The sequence below is a fragment of the Scyliorhinus canicula genome, chromosome 12, assembly GCF_902713615.1.
Source record: "Scyliorhinus canicula chromosome 12, sScyCan1.1, whole genome shotgun sequence".
Lineage (NCBI taxonomy): Eukaryota > Metazoa > Chordata > Chondrichthyes > Carcharhiniformes > Scyliorhinidae > Scyliorhinus > Scyliorhinus canicula.
The window spans coordinates 58,578,277-58,593,481 of record NC_052157.1 but is presented as its reverse complement, the minus strand read 5'-3'; the positions used below and the strand labels follow the sequence as shown (position 1 = coordinate 58,593,481).

Genomic DNA, 15,205 nt, shown 5'->3' with positions numbered 1-15,205 from the left:
TGTCTGTCGTTCACTTTCATTTTTGTGCTGGCAGATGCAGTGTGTTTTCGGTTTCGTTTTCAGAGGTGGATAGCTACATTCAAAACAAGCAGCTGTACGATGATTGCTCTCTCCACAAGCTAAGAAATGTCTCCAGATCATTGATGATTTCAAAGTAATACCTGTTTCTGTAGAGCATTTAAACCCGCTGTCTTTATTTAAAAAAGGATTTAACTCATAGATATTGTTTGGGAAGTTATTAAGGGTTACCTAGATAATATTGTATTTGGGAAAGTATCAGTTTTGGTAGTTGGTAAGATGTTTACTGTGTGTTTATAAAATGTTAACTGGATTCATAGAATAAACATTGTTTTGTTTTAAACATACTTTAGCTCTCTGTTGAATCACACCTGTAAAGTGGGTCCTTGTGCTCCCCATAACCAAAATCTATTTAAAATTGTGGGTCAGGTGAACTCCATGATATACTTTGGTATTCTCTAATCCCTGGCCCATAATAGGTCTGTGTGTGGTCTGTGTATCTGGTCTGTGGCTTGTGTGTGTGGTGTGTGTTTGTGGATGTGTGTTCATGTGTCTGTTGAGCGGTGTGCCTGTGTAAGTGAGTGTGGTCTGTGTGTGTGTGATCTGTGGGTCTGTGGCCTGTATGTGTGGTCTGTGTGGTCTATGTGTGTGTGTGTGTGTGGTCTGTGTGTGTGGCATGTGTGTTTGTGGTCTGTCTGTGTGGTCTGTGTGTGCGATTGTGTATGGTCACGTCCCAAAGTCATGAAAGAGATCATAAAATGTGGAGGTGAAACTTCATTTTTGTGCTTATTTAAAAATGCATTTTGCAGAAACAATTGATGACTGGATTGGCCAGAGTTTCTGGGAATTTCCAACAGCGGTTACAGGGACAAAGAGTTCTAACTTGATCCTTGTGAAATCTCATTGTAAGAACATATTGTAAACCGCTGGACCAGAGGTCTAACGGATGATATTCTCCATGAAGGAGCCATCTGAATTTGACTTTCTGATTCGAGTGCTCATGTTAGATGCTCCCCACTTCTGTGGTCCTTCTTACTGTTAATGTATTTACAATTGAACAACCCTCTTTCCCATCCCATAGTGTATACCTGTGTGTTGGTACCCACACCCACCCACAGCCCAGGTTTGAATGTGTGAATAAATAAAACTTTCAATTTCACCAAAGGAGAGTTTGCTGTGAGTCACTTTAAAGATTGACAATATAAACAAAGGCTGTTTGTAACAAGCAAAACAGCTCATTTTTGAAACAGAAAAAACGGCCCCTGCTTCCAACAGATAGCCAGACGTCCATAACTGTACACATACTGTTTATGCATATCTGCTTGTGCATGTGTGCATGCTGGTGTATGTGAGTGTATATGTGTGTTTGTGCGTGCCCGTGTATGTGAGTGCATGTGTGCATGAATGCATGTGTGTATGTGGGTGTGTGTGTGTGTGTGTGTGCATGGGGGTGTATGTGTGACTTTCAAACCTGTGTATTAAGATAAACAATTGAGAGATTCCGTAGTTTTCTAAAAACAATTAATGATCAGTTATCTTACATGGACTGAGAAGCATCTTCAGAGACTGAGAATGTGAAAGGTGTGGGGTGAGATTCTCCCATCGGGAGACTAAGTGCCGACGCCGGAGTGAAAACCGGAGTGTTTCCCTCCGGCGTCAGAAGCCGCTCCTTGCCCCCTATTCTCCCACCCCCGGGGGACTAGGAGCCGCATCATTTACGTGCGCCGGGCCTTGGCGCCGCGTAAAAGCGGTGCCGCGTAAATGACGTCACCCGCGCATGCGCAGGTTGGCCGGCGCCAACCCGCGCATGCACGGTTGCCGTCCTCCCTGTGGGCGCCCGCCAGAAATGTCGGAGTGATCTTGTGGGCGGCGGAGGAAAGGAGGAGAGGAAAGGCACCGATTGTGGGCTAGACCCCTTTTGAGCACCCCCCCCAGTGCTGGAACCCCCTCCCCTTCCCACAGGCCTCCCCCTCAGCGTTCCCGCACTGTTCACGCTGCCAGCGACCAGGTGTGGTCGGCGCCGGCGGGAACACCTCGTATTGGGCAGGCCGCTTGGCCCATCCAGGCCAGAGAATTGCTGCTCGCCCGTTACAAACGGCGAGCGGCGATTCTCCGAGTGGCCAGCCGTGAATCTCGGCACGCCAGTTTGGGGGGGGTGGGAGAATCACCTATGGGTGTCGAGGTGGCGTGGCGGGACTCGCCCGGCGCCCCCGCGATTCTCCCACTCGGCGTGGGGGGGGGGGGGAGAATTGCGCCCGTGATATCAATATAAATTCATTCACCAAAAGCACCTAATCCAGACAGAGACTCCAGTTCAGCACTGACCCTCCAACAGTGCAGTGCTGCCTCAGGACTGAACCTCTGACAGTACAGTATATTGACCCTCATATTGACCCTCTAACAGTTCTGTGCTTCACCAATAGAAAGCCTCTGACAGTACAGCGCAACCTCTGTACTGACCATCGGTACAGATGGTCATTGCTGCACTGTCAGAGGTTCATTTCTGAGGCAGAACTGCACTGTGGGAGGGTCAGTAATGAGGGAGTGCTGCAACTGTCAGAGGTTCAGTCTTGAGGCAGCATTGTACTATCCAAGTGTCAGTACTGAGGGAGTGCTGCGCTGTCAGAGGGTCAGTACTGAGGGAGTGCTGCACTGTCAGAGGGTCAGTACTGAGGGAGTGCTGCACTGTCAGAGGGTCAGTACTGAGGGAGTGCTGCACTGTCAGAGGGTCAGTTTCTCAGGGAGCGCTGCACTGTCGGAGGGTCAGGACTGGGGGAGTGCTGCACTGTCAGAGGGTCAGTATGAGAGGCATAAACAGAGTGGATCGTCAGAAACTATTTTCCTGGGTAGAGGGGTCAATTACTAGGGGACATAGGTTTAAGGTGCGAGGGGCAAGGTTTAGAGGAGATGTGCGAGGCAAGTTTTTTACACAGAGGGTAGTGGGTGCCTGGAACTCGTTGCCGGAGGAGGTGGTGGAAGCAGGGACGATAGTGACGTTTAAGGGGCATCTTGACAAAAACATGAATAGGATAGGAATAGAGGGATACGGACCCCCGGCAGTGTAGCAGATTTTTGTTTTGACGGGCAGCATGGTCGGCGCAAGCCTGGAGGGCCAAAGGGCCTGTTCCTGTGCTGTACTTTTCTTTGTTCTTCTTTGTTCTTTGTTCAGTACTGAGGCAGCACTGTACTGTCAGAGGTTCAGTATTGAGGGAGTGTTGCATTGTCGGTGGTTCAGTACTGAGGAAGAGCTACACTGTCAGTGGGTCAGCGCTGAGGGAGCGCTGCATTAGCAGTGGCAGTTTCTTATCAATAAAATCAGATGATCCTTTTCTGAGTGTTGTTCATGGTGTCTAGCTGTGCACAATCTAGGGCATTAAGGATGATGTAGAATGAAGAATATTCGTACTTACATTGCACAGTTAGTACGAGGGTCCGCTCCGATGAAACAGTTGGATATCTCAGTCTACAGGTGAGAGTTTGTCCGTGGTGATTGGGTGATGGGATCAGGGTCAGAACAGAAGTATAGGTCAGAGTGACGCCATGCTGAGTTACTGTGTTTGAGACTGATCCAGGTACGTCAGTGGGAGTGTCCCAGGTTAAGACAGGTGCTGTTCCACTGCACATTGTGTTGAAGGTGCAGCTTATGTCCACACGCTTTCCTGCAATAATTTCAGCCGGGAATATCCTGGGTTTATCTGTGAAATCTGACACACACAGAATGATACTTTCAGATAAATATAACGTGAAGCATCAGTTCAAATAGAAATCACAGTCCCACTAGAAAAAACACTTTCACAAAGATGATATCGGAACTTCAGAGTTTATACAATCAGTAAAGAATTTCATATTTTAATGCTTAAATGATTCTCTGTCACTCAGCTTCTTTCACTTTCAAAGTCCTTTGAATTGACAATCTCCAGTGAGGAAGTTCAGAAAGCTTTGATGACGTAGATATGTTCAAATAGAGTTTAATGAGCAGATGGATCCCCCCATGGAGAGATTGCAGCGCATTGCGTGTCGGTTCACTGAGTGGGACAGTGTGTCGATATTGTGTTAGCTCAGTTGGGAATGGTGAGTGATCAGGGTGTGGGCCGGATTGCTAGCGAGTGAGGCAAAAAGAAAAACATACATGAAAAATGACAAAAATATTTGGGGCGGGATTCCGCTGCATTTTCCGATGCGATGCGCCCCTGCCGGCAGCGGGATTTCCCGTTCCTGCAGTTGGCCAATGGGGTTTCCTATTGTGCCCACCTCAAGCCGTCAGGAGGTCTGTGGGCATGGGAGCGCTTCCGGCAAACTGGAGGATCCCGCTGACGGAGAATTCTGTTGATGGACTACATTGGAAAACCGACTGCAGCATGATGTCACTCGGAGGGAAGTGTGCAATGCTGTCATCCCTTAAAGTCATATTGCAACAGCCCACTTCATTAATTGTATGAAAGGCTTACTGGAACATATTGAACCATTATTGAAGCATTTACTCACTAAGAATAGACAAACAAAGCAGTTTTGTGGTTTTTATACCATTATTATCTCTTCTCTTCTTTCTCAGCCTGTTCAATCTGTATTCACCTTTCAAGGCATTTTTCCCCAGTATAAGTTCCTGATGTCAACATTTATAATGTGCTCTGTGAATGCATTTCTTTTTGTTCATTGATAGGGTGGATTCACAATATGAATTGTTGAGTAACTATAACACGGCACTTACCAGAAATATGAAGTTGGGTTACAGGAAAATAGCTGAAGCTATTCTGGCTGTCAAATTCTATTCTGAAATAATAAGGCCCTTCATCTTCCCGCGTGATGTCGTTTATAATCAGGGAACAGTCATTGTCCTTCAGGTCTGCGGACAGCCGGGTCCGATGGCGGAACCGTGGTAACGCATGATTGCGATCCTTGGAGTGAAAGACGATAGATGATGTTTTCCATTCCTCATTATTGAACCAGACTCCACCTCGCGGTTTGTTTTCCAAATGTGACGGATAACTGTAGTGACATGGAATCTGCACACACGAACCTTCCTGCGCTGTCACCTCTCGTGGAGTGTTGCCGTTCCACTCTTGCGACAGTCCAACTGGGGAGAGAAACATCAATATTTAACATTGGATGGTTTGTAGATCCATCAGACTCGATAGCCACTCCCTCTGTCACTGGTGCCCAGTGGTTGAAGTGTGGACCATCTACAGAACACACAAGGAACTCCCCAAGATTCACAATCAATGGAAGAGAATCCTGGACACAGGAGTGAACAAGTTCATTCCACATTGGCTCATGGTCCTCAGGACCATGGTGAGTGAAGCCAGTCATCCACCAAACACAGAGTCTACAAGTCGCATCAAGTGAGACACATTCAGTGCTCATTAACAAGGCTGGATAATGGGTCAGGAACCCTCAGAACTCCTATCATTATCACCATTATGAATCACAGATTAGCCTCACCTTCCTGGATCCTCACTGTCTCAGATAGTGGTTCTTATTTAAATACCCCTTTCAGCAGCATGAATTCAACAGAGAGGAAGTGTGTCATGTAATGCAGTCTCAGTATCACTTTGGCCTGTGAGAACACAGCACACACAGCTCTGCAGCTGGTGTCTTCAAACTTTTATCCATGTACGTCTGTTATGATGTGCTGATGTTCAGAGGTGGTCAAACATTCTGGCAGCGAGATTCGGCACAGGTAGGAAATGGTGAACCGCCTTTAATCATGAGACCACCCTCGACATTTTGCTCAGACCACGGCAGAGTCGTGTTTCAGAGTGTTGTAACCGCAGCTGCTGAGAGCTCAGGAAATCATTGAACACAAAATCACGAACGTGACGTGATTGACAAAACAAAACATGACGGTGATGTGCACGATGAATTGTGAGCGTTATTTGATTTTTCACTTTCCACACATACTGTTGATGGAAAACAGACCCAGTTAGATCCCCAGCTCACATCCGCTACGAACAGTTATTGGCCCAATCAGAATGAACAGCAAATCTCACCCCTGACTGACTCAAAGCAGGGTTCAATCTTAATTTTAAGTAAGTTTGACTGAACAGACGAGTTTCCCTTTTCTCCGAGATGACGAAAGAGAGTTCACACTAAAGTGAAAATCTGGGGTATGTTTGACGGGCTTGTGTGAACTGCACCCATAACCATCAACTCTCCTGTAGATCAGGGGAGTGATTCAGCAGACTCATGTTAAAGTCGGGTTTTGGGCGCATTTTGTGGAGGAGTGTCATGATGGCCACATTGGTGAGATCGCAGTCCGTATTCAACAGCATTTAGGTCCATAAGTGAGCCTACATGAGACACAACCCTCTGATTCGCCCAAATCTTGCTTCAGCTGCCCGCTGCTAACAAGGGGGAGCTGCTTTCAAGGGCACCCTCACCACTCACACCCAGTCAAAACACAAGCATGGCAGCGTGCAGACCTGCTCCTCGCTTTGGGAATGCCGACCTCACAAGGCTTCTCGATGCTGTGGATGAGAGATAGAGCAACCTGTTTCCTCGGGGGGGGGGGGGGGGGGGGGGGGGGATCGGAGGACCATGACAGGGTCACCAATGCCGCCTGGCAGGCAGTGGCAGCGGCTGTCAGTTTGGGCAGCCTAACCAGGAGCACCTCCGGAGAAGAAGAGCAACGACCTTCAACAAGCTGCAAGGGTAAATCACCAGCTCTCTCATAGCATCAGTTCCGACTGCCACTCCTCAAATTCCCAAACCTTCCTCCTTCCCACCCCTCGAAACAACTGGCTGATATCTCACACCCTCCCACATCAGAACTTCAAATTTCTTCCTCAGAATCCCCTGGCACCCACCAGCATGACCTCTACATGCCACCTACTATAGACTCCCCCCCACCCCGTGTCCCACCAAGCGTGCGGTCCACAATGCCCACTCTTTGTCCCCTCAGGAGATGATAACGCATGATAAGAGGGAAAGGACCAAGAGGAGGGGAGGAATCCCAGAGATTTGAATCCTCACCCCAATGAGGAACAGGCCCTAGAAATTGCAGGGTTGACTGAGGAGAGAGCAGTCACTGACAGCGAGTTAGCCTGTATCACTGAGGTAAAAATCTACTGACCCTTCATCCAGATAACCTGTCTGAAATGAGTTGTTCATGTCAGAAAAAGTGTTCCTTCCCTCTCACTGACCACATGCCCATTGTCTGGCAGGATCGCCATCTGATGAGGTCGGCCCATCCGGAAGTTGTTCCCTGTCCTGCCATCCAAAAGACCACCTCGGAGGAGACGCCACAACTATCACACCACCTTCCACCAGCTCAGAGACTCACACCTCAGCGGGCGACATTAGTTGGTCCGCTTCCGGGGCACAATCTGGTGAGCCCCACACAGAAGCTGATGCACATCAGATGGAGGCATAAACACCCAAGGGAGACAGCGTTCAGAGGTCTGCTGGATCCTAGGACACAACTGGGTCCCAGCCAGATGCCAAGCCTTTGGATAAGTTTATCCTGAAGTTGGTTCAGTTGATGGAACAGAGCCATGAGATTCAAGAAGGTATGTCAGCGACGCTCCAGCGGCTGCAAGGCTGATTGGAGGAGTCTCAAAGGCATCAGGCACAGGTGATGGTGCCGACAAAGCGTGGCACCGAGGCCAAAACCGCTGGAGTAGGGACCGCAGCGGAAGGCCTGGAACCCGGTCTGTGTCTTGAGTGGTGGTTTCCAAGGCGTTGTTCATGGGGAGCCTCCAGGATTGGCAGCACCAGATGACTCAGAGGCCCATGGAGCTCACTCCAGCTGCCCCTCTGTTCCATGGGGTTTTCCTGGAACTTATGGGAATCCTCTAGATGGGAAGCGCTAGAGGCCAACATGGGAAATTGAGTGCAATGGGGAGAGCAAGGATAATTGAGGGGGTGTTGGAGGTGGGAGGAATGGGGTGAGGGTGGGAAATGTGGGGTGGGGGAATGGGGGGAGAGATTGGGAAGGGAGGGAAATGGTGAGGCCGGGAAATGGGGTCGATGGGTATTGGAGGGAGAGAGGTGAATGGGGGTGAGGGAGGGAATTGGGAGGGCTGTTGAGCTGACAGACTTAGCCTTGTCCAAGGAGAATCTGGTGACAATAAGGGCCACCCTAGTCCTCCTCGTATGTCGCACCCTCGCCACAGGCTGTCTTCCATCCTTCAGCTCCTCCTCGGGCCCGTCCTCCAGTCCCTCCTGGATCGCCTCATTTTCCTCCTCAGATGAGACTGCATATGCGTCCGCCTCCTCCTTCTGCTCCTCGTCCACCTCCAGAATGTCACTCTGCTGCTGTGTCAGATTGTTGAGGGAGACCTTCTGGGGAATGTGCTGCAGGGCCCTACCAGAGCGGTCAAGGCATCGGAACTGCATTTTCGGCAGCCCGATGCACCACTCAACGACAGCATGGTTGGCATTGTGAGCCACATTGCATTGGGTCTCCGCCTCGATCTCAGACCGCTGTACTGGAGTCACCAGCCATTACCCCAACGGGTATCTCTTGTCCTCCACAAGCCAACGTGTCATCCTGGGGTGAACCTCGAAGACATCCAATGTAGCCAGCACACAAGGTGGTGGTTGCACACAATTTAAAAATTCAAAGGGCAGCACGGTGGCCTAGTGGTTAGCACAGCTGCCTCACGGCGCTGAGGTCCCTGGTTCGATCCCGGCTCTGGGTCCTGTCCGTGTGGAGTTTGCACATTCTCCCCGTGTCTGCGTGGGTTTCGCCCCCATAACCCAAAAATGTGCAGAGTAGGTGGATTGGTCACACTAAATTGCCCCTTAATTGGAAAAAAATAATTGGGTACTCTAAAAATTAAAAAAAAAATTTAAAAAAAAAAAATTCAAGGAGTGAAACTCCTTCCTCTTAATATCGGGGCTCCCTGATATCCCGGCAGGGTGCCATGCATGCCATCATGGACCTGGGGCACCCTGATGATGGCAGCAAATCCTGAAGCCCGGGCATCTTGGTGGACTGGGTCCAGCTCGAAGGCGACATCCTCTGATGCCCGGGCATACAGAACATCTGTCACCTCTCGGATGCACCTGTGGACTGAAGATTGGCGCCACAGTAGCACAGTGGTTAGCACTGCTGCCTCAGCACCAGGGACACGGGTTCAATTTCAGCCTTGGGTGACAGTCTGTGTGGAGTTTGCATTTTCTCTCCCCATTTCTGTGTGGGTTTCCGTCGGATGTTCCAGTTTCCTCCCACAGTCACAAGATGTGCACGTTAGGTGGATTGGCCATGATAATAATATTGCCCCTTCGTGTCCACAGATGTGTAGGTTCGGTGGGATCGGGGGGACGGGGCACGGCACTAGGTCTTGGTCGAGTGCTCTTTCCGAGGATCAGTGCAGACTTGATGGGCCGAATGGCCTCTTTCTGCACTGTAGAGATTCTATGATATAATATGTCACACGGGTCCCCGCTCGAGGCCTGGAATGACCCAGTGGCAAAGACATTTAGGGCTGCATGGCCACAGGGAACAGGGTGTCCTCCTCCTCCATGGGGTGCTAAGAATCGAGCTCCAACAATCTAACTCAGTGCTGTATATATTCAGTGAGCCGCAGCCTCCACTGCTGTCTGGGGAGGGATTCCACAGACTAACCACCCTCTGAGAGAAATCATTCCTCCCTATCTCCCGCCTAAATGGGAGACCCCTTATTTTGAATATGTGCCCCTCCAGTTCTAAATATCCCAATCAGATTGAAACATCTGCTCAGTATTTTCTCTGTAAATCGTCTCTTCTATGTAATAAACCGGCCCATTTCCAATGATTAAGCCAGTGAGAGATTAACATCAACAGATGTTGGACTTGCTCAGTCGGTCAGGCAGACTAGTCCAGCGCATGTGTCCAAACTGAATGTCTCCAAGTATTAGAGCAGCAACCACCCACCCCCCTCCCCTCCCACTATAATTCAATCTGAGGCAGGCTGCTACAAACCCTCATGGCTGAGGGGCCCATCACCTCAAAGCGGGGTGAGCCTTGCGGAGCTCACGGAGATGACATCTTGTCAGCTACTGGTGTGGCGCTAACATTAACTCCCTTTGTTTACACAAAGCGAATGGTTTTCCATTTATTCCACTTTTCCTGTTTTCTCTGGTACTTTTCTCCTTCTCGCCCAATATAGTGATTATTCCAAGGATCAATTGGGAAGACATGAATGGCAATTCAAGAAAAAATGGGATAGGGAATCTCTTTCACTCCTCATTGCCTGAGGAATCTCTTTGGATCCTCATTGTTTTTTTTTTTATAAATTTAGATTACCCAATTATTTTTTCTATTAAGGGGCAATTTAGCGTGGCCAATCCACCTACTCTGCACATTTTTGGGTTGTGGGGGCGAAACCCACGCAGACACGGGGAGAATGTGCAAACTCCACACGGACAGTGACCCAGAGCCGGGATCGAACCTGGGACCTCAGCGCCGTGAGGCGGTTATGCTAACCACTAGGCCACCGTGCTGCCCATGGATCCTCATTGTTAAAGGAATCTCTTTGGATCCCCATTTTCTAAGGAACCTCTTTGGATCTTCATTGTCCAAGGAATCTCTTTGAATCCTCCTTGTCTGAGGGATTATTTCTGATCCAAATTCCAATAAATTGTATTGTTGATTCTGATGTAGCATTGTAGACTGACTTGTCCCTGTCGTGTTAGGTACACTGGTCTAACACTGGCTGCAACTGGATGCAGCTTAGATCAGAAAGATACTCCAGACCTTGAAGTTATTGAACTGATAGCCCAGTTAGCACAGTTATCTGTGAGTTTGACTTTCTGCTAACTTAAGTGAGGTTACTCTGTCTGACTGAACCAGACTAGCTCTTAGCCACATGGTGGAGGTGTGAGATTGTTATAACACCCTTGACTGACTCTCTAGATGTTCATCAGTGGAAAGAGGCGGAATGTGAGTGCCTCGTGTCTTTTATTGTCAGATCCCACCCCTGAGTGTCCTGCCTGCTTATTGGTCATGTCCTGCTCTCTGTGTCCATTAGCTGCTTGTCTGTAGATCATTATGTGTGTGTGTGAGTGTGCCTGCATATCATGACAGTCCCCAAACTCAGCACTAACCCCACTCCAGCAGACACTGTGAAACACACAAGCAAAGTGCCTCCAACCTGAGTTCTGCATGTGCTGAAGGTGTCTCTGTGTTGGGTTTACAACCTTCACAGCTGGTATCTCTGCGTTTTGCTTAAAACTGAACTGGGCCCCACACGAAATGCTGACACCAGAAACCTCTTGTTCCCCGTTCTTCTCAAACATCCATGACTTCAGCAGGAATCTGAAGAGTTGGTGATCAGAAACTGAGAGAAGGAGGCCATTCCGCCCATTGTTTCTGTGCTGGCCCTTTGAAAGATCAATCTAATTATTCTAATTATTTAACACCGCTCTTTCCCCCATAGCCCGGCAAATGTTTCCCCATCAAATATTGATATAATTCCCCTTTTGAAAGTGCTGATTGAATCTGCTTCCACCGTTGTTTCTGGTAGAACCGATGTCAATCCTGCTGTCACTCAGGGAGTTCATGTATATCAGACAGCACAGGAGTGATGGGTCAATGGGACTTGGTGTGAGTTTGTCTACTAGGTCACTACTGAATGGATTCCCAATCAGAGCTCAAGAAGAATGATCTTTTACCAAGACTTTTAACCATAAATCTGTCTGAGTTGACGATGATATTACCTTGGAGAAGTGACATGAGGAAGTAAGATTTCCCGATCATTGTCCACTCCCAGATATTTCATCAGCTTCTCAGTCTCAAGTTCTGGAAGAGAAAGGAGTTAATGAGATCTCACCTCTTGTCCGACAGCTCTCGAGTGATCAGAACTGCTTTTAGACAATGTGTTCACAGACTAATCTGATTCTGGTGCTCTGCAGAGAGTTACACTGCTTTAAGCAGAAAAAACAATGAAAGCCTTGCATTCTATAGTGCCTTTCACCACCAAAGGATGCCCTAAAGCTCATGTCTGTGCACTTCACTTGTCCCTTGAATTAGAAAGATGTTCTATATGACAGACTTGAGCCTCACCCCCAGATCTCAATAATAAGTGAAAACCTTTCAAAGGATCAATCATTGGAAGCTGCACTGTCAGAGGGCCAGTACTGAGGGAGTGCTGCAATGTCAGAGGGTCAGTACTGAGGGAGTGCTGCACTGTCAGAGGGTCAGTACTGAGGGAGTGCTGCACTGTCAGAGGGTCAGTACTGCAGGAGTGCTGTACTGTCGGAGGGTTAGTACTGAGGGAGCGCTGCACTGTCAGAGGGTCAGTACTGAGGGAGTGCTGCACTGTCAGAGGGTCAGTACTGAGGGAGTGCTGCACTGTCAGAGGGTCAGTACTGAGGGAGTGCTGCACTGTCAGAGGGTCAGTACTGAGAGAGTGCTGCACTGTCAGAGGGTCAGTACTGAGGGAGTGCTGCACTGTCAGAGGGTCAGTACTGAGAGAGTGCTGCACTGTCAGAGGGTCAGTACTGAGGATGTGCTGCACTGTCAGAGGGTCAGTGCTGAGGGAGTGCTGCACTGTCAGAGGGTCAGTACTGACGAGTGCTGCGCTGTCAGAGGGTCAGTACTGAGGGAGTGCTGCACTGTCAGAGGGTCAGTACTGAGGGAGTGCTGCACTGTCAGAGGATCAGTACTGAGGGAGTGCTGCACTGTCAGAGGATCAGTACTGAGGGAGTGCTGCGCTGTCAGAAGGTCAGTACTGAGGGAGTGCTGCACTGTCAGAGGGTCAGTACTGAGGGAGTGCTGCACTGTCAGAGGGTCAGTACTGAGGGAGTGCTGCACTGTCAGAGGGTCAGTACTGAGGGAGTGCTGCACTGTCAGAGGGTCAGTACTGAGAGAGTGCTGCACTGTCAGAGGGTCAGTACTGAGGGAGTGCTGCACTGTCAGAGGGTCAGTACTGAGAGAGTGCTGCACTGTCAGAGGGTCAGTACTGAGGATGTGCTGCACTGTCAGAGGGTCAGTGCTGAGGGAGTGCTGCACTGTCAGAGGGTCAGTACTGACGAGTGCTGCGCTGTCAGAGGGTCAGTACTGAGGGAGTGCTGCACTGTCAGAGGGTCAGTACTGAGGGAGTGCTGCACTGTCAGAGGATCAGTACTGAGGGAGTGCTGCGCTGTCAGAAGGTCAGTACTGAGGGAGTGCTGCACTGTCAGAGGGTCAGTACTGAGGGAGTGCTGCACTGTCAGAGGGTCAGTACTGAGGGAGTGCTGCACTGTCAGAGGGTCAGTACTGAGGATCTTTAGGGGGAAGTTCTAGGTAGCTTTCAGTAAACATGGAAAATTGCTGAAAGTCAATTTCGAAAGGTATTAGGACAGTGAGGAGTGAAATATTTGATCAGTTTGTGAAAAAAACCTTGGTGTGATTAACTCATCCTCTGAACTTCCCTAAACGAAATCCTGATTTCAATCATCAGCTGTTATTCTGATGATCTTACTCACTGTGTCAGTGTGTCAGTGTGTGGTTTGTAACTGGAAGCTATTTTAACTATTGTGCAGTCACAACAGTTTCAGTCTTGGCCACCTGCATCCTGGGTGGGTTTCCCTGATCGGCCAGCCGTGAATTCCTGGGTGGCGCATCCTCACCATCAGCGCCACCTGCCAATCTGATTTCCTATTGTGGCCACCCCACACTGTCGGGAAACCCGTGGGCATGGGCTTGCTGCCAGCAGAGAATTCCGCTCCCTTTCCCCTTCGATTCCTGCCCTTCTCTCTCACTCTCTCTCCCCTTCTCTCCTGCTTCCCTTACCTTCTCACTCTCTATCACCTCCCTCTCCATTTCTCTCTCCCACTTGCTCCTCTTTCTCAACTCTGATTTCTGCTTGTCCCACTCTCTCCCTTTCTCTCCTTTTCTCTTCTCGTTCTCTCTCTCTGACTCTCTTTTTGCTCCCCTATGTGTCTGTGTCTCTTACACTCTCTCTTTCCCAGTCTCCTGCTCCTTCTGCACCAATCATTTTCTCTGTTCCTCCCTCTCTCCCTCCCTCCTTCCCTATTTCTCTCTCTCTGGTTACCGAGACGCCTGCCACTGGAAACTCGTTATTGACTCTATCTAAACCCTTCATCATTTTGAACGTCTCAATTCAATCTCCTCCTGAACATTCTCTGCTGTAAGGAAAATAATCACAGCTTCTCCCAGTCTCTCCTCATTAACTGAGGTCCTTCATCCCTGGGAGCCATTCCAGTAAATCACCTCCATACCCTCTCCAAGGCCCTGACATCCTTCCTGTGGTGTGAAATGCCCAGAGTTGGACACAGTTCTCCAGCTGGAACTGAACCATGGAGAGAAAGAGAAAGAGATGGTAAAGAAGAGATGGTGACAGAGACATGAGAGAAAGATGGAGAGAGATGGAAGAAGAGACAGACTGAGAGACAGGGATACAGAGAAGAAAACAGTAAATAGATTATCGGGAATGTGAAGGGCCTATCTATCAGTTCATAAAACCATAGAATCTTACAGCACTAGAGAAGGCCATTCGGCCCATCTAACCAGTGACAGCTCTTTAAAAGATCTATCCAATTAGTACCCACTCTCCTCCCTGCTCTGTCCCTCCCCACCCAAATATCCCTGTAAATGTTCCTCTTCCAGTATTTCTCCAGCTCCCCCTTGTGAAAGTTCCTATTGAATCTGCTTTCTCCGCCCTTTCAGGCAGCACCTTCCAGATCACAACAACTCGCTGTGTGCGAAATAAAAATTCTCCTCATCTCCACCCCCCTCTGGTTCTTTTCCCGATTCTCTTCAATCTGTGTCCCGTCTGGTTACCGAGACTCCAGCCGCTGGGAGACACTTTCTCCTTATCAACTCAACCCTGCACGATCGTATCAACTGCAGATAAAATGTGAATCTGTTACTTACCTGTTTTCGTAGCGATGGGGCAGTATTCACCGGCGAAAGAGCGTTGGAAACATCAACAACCCAAACTCAGGATGATATAAAACTGCGCGGAGATTTGGGTTCACTTCGGGATGACCAAGTCTTGTCTGGAGCTAAACTTCAGGCTGTGAGGTCTGTGGCAAAGGGTGGGGAAGTGAGAGGAGGAAGTTACTGATTTTAATATCTCAGTAAGAAGCTTTCACTTTCATTAATGTACAGGCAAGGTACACTTAAAGTGAGCGTCAGATTGAGAAGTTTTAACAAGTATATTATTGATCAATATAAAAAATATATTAATGAATACAAAAACAAACCATAAAACAGAACAACCAACCAAAAACAACAGCATCAACCCCATTCCACCTCCCT

The 15,205-nt window shown here is 48.8% G+C and overlaps 1 protein-coding gene across 1 annotated transcript; it reads right to left on the bottom strand.

Annotated features, from left to right (window-relative positions):
* Positions 1-3,296: 3,296 nt before the first annotated feature.
* LOC119974811 (myeloid cell surface antigen CD33-like) lies at positions 3,297-14,942 on the bottom strand. Its single transcript, XM_038814080.1, has 4 exons — positions 14,819-14,942; positions 11,659-11,740; positions 4,727-5,092; positions 3,297-3,722 (listed from the first exon to the last, which is right to left on the bottom strand). Exons 2-4 carry the CDS (start codon positions 11,696-11,698, stop codon positions 3,334-3,336), a joined length of 795 nt encoding a protein of 264 aa, XP_038670008.1. The 5' UTR covers positions 11,699-11,740; positions 14,819-14,942; the 3' UTR covers positions 3,297-3,333.
* Positions 14,943-15,205: the final 263 nt, after the last annotated feature.

Bases quoted from the DNA above. Each gene is read 5' to 3' on its own strand.
- LOC119974811 (XM_038814080.1), bottom strand. From the start codon at position 11,698: ATGATCGGGAAATCTTACTTCCTCATGTCACTTCTCCAAG. The intron at 5,093-11,658 runs GTAATATCATCG...TTCTCTCCCCAG, and splicing joins CCTCATGTCACTTCTCCAAG to TTGGACTGTCGCAAGAGTGG. The intron at 3,723-4,726 runs GTAAGTGCCGTG...TGTGTGTGTCAG, and splicing joins AACCCAACTTCATATTTCTG to ATTTCACAGATAAACCCAGG.